General features: G+C 36.5%; 1 gene segment (V, D, J or C); it reads left to right on the forward strand.

The window, feature by feature from the left end:
* Positions 1-1,984: 1,984 nt before the first annotated feature.
* On the forward strand, positions 1,985-2,467 carry LOC140525519 (immunoglobulin heavy variable 3-74-like). The segment is given in 2 exon segments: positions 1,985-2,082; positions 2,166-2,467. Coding segments are annotated over 2 exon segments (306 nt in total).
* Positions 2,468-3,175: the final 708 nt, after the last annotated feature.

The raw sequence follows: 3,175 nt of genomic DNA on the forward strand, positions 1-3,175 counted from the left end.
TACTTTTAAAAAAGTAAATTTTTAATTTTTTTTAAACTTTATGAAATAAAACAAGCATTTGCATAATATAGGATGATAAAAAATTCCACTTGGAATTGCAAATCTAACATGGATAGCTTACTATTCCTTTTAAATAACTTTAAATAAATTCTTAAAAAGTTATCATGCAAATGTTTATTCTATTCCATCCACGCTAGAACTTGCTATTAGACACAAATATGTATATATGTAAAATCATTCTCTACATTCTTCTATTGATCAGTTCTTTCTCTTTATGCAGATAATATCTTCCCTCAGAGGCTTTTGTACTTAATTTGCATATTCATAATAGTGAAAATGTAATTTTTTTATGGGAACAGTAATTTTACTTAGCAGTTCTTACAACTGTATTCCTTGGAGCTGCTTTTCTCCTTACTTCCTGAAAACAGAATTCACTCTTCCTCTATTTAAGATATAACTCGCAGATTGCCTTTTATATAAATTCAAGGGACATAGCAAATCTACATAATTTACAAGTGGCATCAGTTGCCTTAATCATATGAGAAAGGATGCCAAATGCTCTTAGGATAATTAAAATTGTTCATGTTAACTAAGGGAGTTAAAAAGGTAAACATTTCTTTAAATTTGTTTATAAACAGTTAATGGGACCCTCCCATATTTTGTAATCTTTGCTGTCTATCAATAGGACACACAGACATTTAATATCTGAGATCAGAAACGTCCAAAAGCCTAAGACCCTTTTACTAACATATCTGAAACGGTGATTTATGGACTCAGCACTTAGAGTACTAATTTTAGCTGTTCTCTTTTATAATCATCGAACTCTGTTCACAACTTTGGTATATTATGTTATAATTAATTTGGTAAGTAATAGAGAAGCAAGGAACCACATAAAATGAAACAACAGTAACAGGAGAGAAAAAACGAATAAACATGGCTCATCCTCCCTCCTTTGTGATGAAGAACTCATGGATATAATGTTGTTTAAGAGAAGGAGGGATGGCTTTTTATCTCTCTTTTTTTTGCACCAATGACTTGAATCCTCAAAAAAAATGATGATCTCAGAAAGAACTCTAGATGTAAATCTCTAGAAGCAAAAGGGCCTTGAAATTACAAATTTTTTTCTTGTAAAAAAGAAAAAGAATGTAGAAGTGAGAATGAAAACATGTTCCTGAGTACACAATTAAATGTTCGGTAGGTGGCAGCAGAGGTAGATATTCTGAGTAATGAGACCAGTCCTTAAAATGTGAAGATTTCCCATAGAAATCTGAGCCATACTTGCCCCATAAATCAGATTATTAGGTCACTGTCACAGAGGATAATTATTTCTCTGTCTCTTCAAAGGGGTTATGACATCGTGAGAGACAAGGCATTTGTTGGAAGAGATTTTCAATTTTCTTATTTTGAACTGTGACTTTCATAACTTAGTTTTTTCACCTAGTGGAGTAAAACAAGGAATATGAGATATTCCAAGAACGTCAATGGGTGAGCATAAGTGGAACTATGGGTAAATAATTTAGTTGAAATGTAATCTCAAGTAAAAACAGGTAAAAATTTGACTCGAGAAGCAGTAGAGTGGCAAGGATCAGGACAAGAGACCCTGACAAGAAAGATTATTAAAAAAATATTCCATCTACTACACATTATAATTTGAAGATAGTTGAGGAGCTTATACAATCAGAAATGTGAGTAATATTGATGAGAAGTGTATTAGGAACACATTAAAGATTACAATAACTGGTTCTCTTATTGAAATGGATGATGGATACTGAGGAAAAACCATCAGTTCTGGGAGTCTCAGTGTCACCAACATTATGCAGTGCTTTGGAACAAGCTCTAGAAAAACTTTCTCTTTGAAGTTCATGAAAGAAACTTCTAACAGGGAGGAAGAAGATGTTCTTCTTTTTTAATAGAGTAAGATATGCAAATTAGATCCCTCCCTACTGGGATGAAAAGCAGCCCCAAACCTGTACCTGTATCTCTGGGAGATAAGCTCAAGCTCTTTCTGCCCTAGAGGACTAACCTAAAAACTTATCATGAAATTTACCCTGAGCTGGATTTTCCTTCTGAGTATTTTCCAAGGTAGTTTTATGGAGAAGGTCCAACAATATGAAATGATGACTTAATGTGACTATTGACTTTAAAGCAATGTCTCTGTGTTTCAGGTGTCCATTGTGATGTGCAGCTGGTGGAGTCTGGGGGAGATGTGAGACAGCCTGGAGGTTCTCTGAGTCTCTCTTGCAAAGCTTCTGGATTTACCTTCAGTAGCTACTGGATGTACTGGGTCCGCCAGGCTCCAGGGAAGGGACTGGAATGGGTTGCAAGTATTAACAGTGGTGGAAGTGGTACATACTACGCAGACTCTGTGAAGGGTCGATTCACCATCTCCAGAGACAATGGCAACAGCATGTTACATTACAGATGAATTCCCTGAAGACCGGGGATACAGCTCGGTATTATTGTACAAGAGACACAGTGAGGAAAAGGATTGTGAGACCAGACAGAAACTTCCCCTGACAGGAGGTGCGGTGTCAGTGAGTCTCAAAGTGGGTTGGGCTCATGTTGCACAGTGTACAAGATGCTTAGATTCAATAACAGGTGTACAGTGAATCTGAACTATTTCTCTTTATGGCCTGTGTTGTCTTCTCTTCTGTCCCAGGAAAAAGAAACTTTTCCAATAGCTAGCTGTCATTCTCAGCGCCTCACTCTCACTCCCACCCCCATCTCATATTAAATCAGTAGTTATGCCTTGTCAGTTCTACTTTCATCACATGTCTAGTATACTCTCTCTTTTCTCCTCAGATACTGCAACCACTCTGAGGTGGGCTCTTACCAACTCCACCTGGATTGTTATGCTAGCATGCTGTTTTTTCCCATGCATCCGTACTCTCTTCACTCCACACTAAATTCAGGTATCAAAATGATCTTCCTAAGCCACAAATATGAGTATCTCCCCCAAATTCTATATACTATATTATCTCCTGGAAAAATTGTGTTTGACTTTTAAATCCTTCTGTAGCATGATTTCTTCCTATCTTATTCTACCTTGCTCCCTTCCATATACTCAGCAATCCAGTGATACTGACCTCCTTGCTGTTCCTTTCACAATAGATTCCATCTCCTTACTGTTTGTGTTATTACTGACTGGAATTCTTCTCTTCCTCATCCCTGCCTA

This window comes from Notamacropus eugenii, chromosome 1 (assembly GCF_028372415.1).
Source record: "Notamacropus eugenii isolate mMacEug1 chromosome 1, mMacEug1.pri_v2, whole genome shotgun sequence".
Taxonomy (NCBI): domain Eukaryota; kingdom Metazoa; phylum Chordata; class Mammalia; order Diprotodontia; family Macropodidae; genus Notamacropus; species Notamacropus eugenii.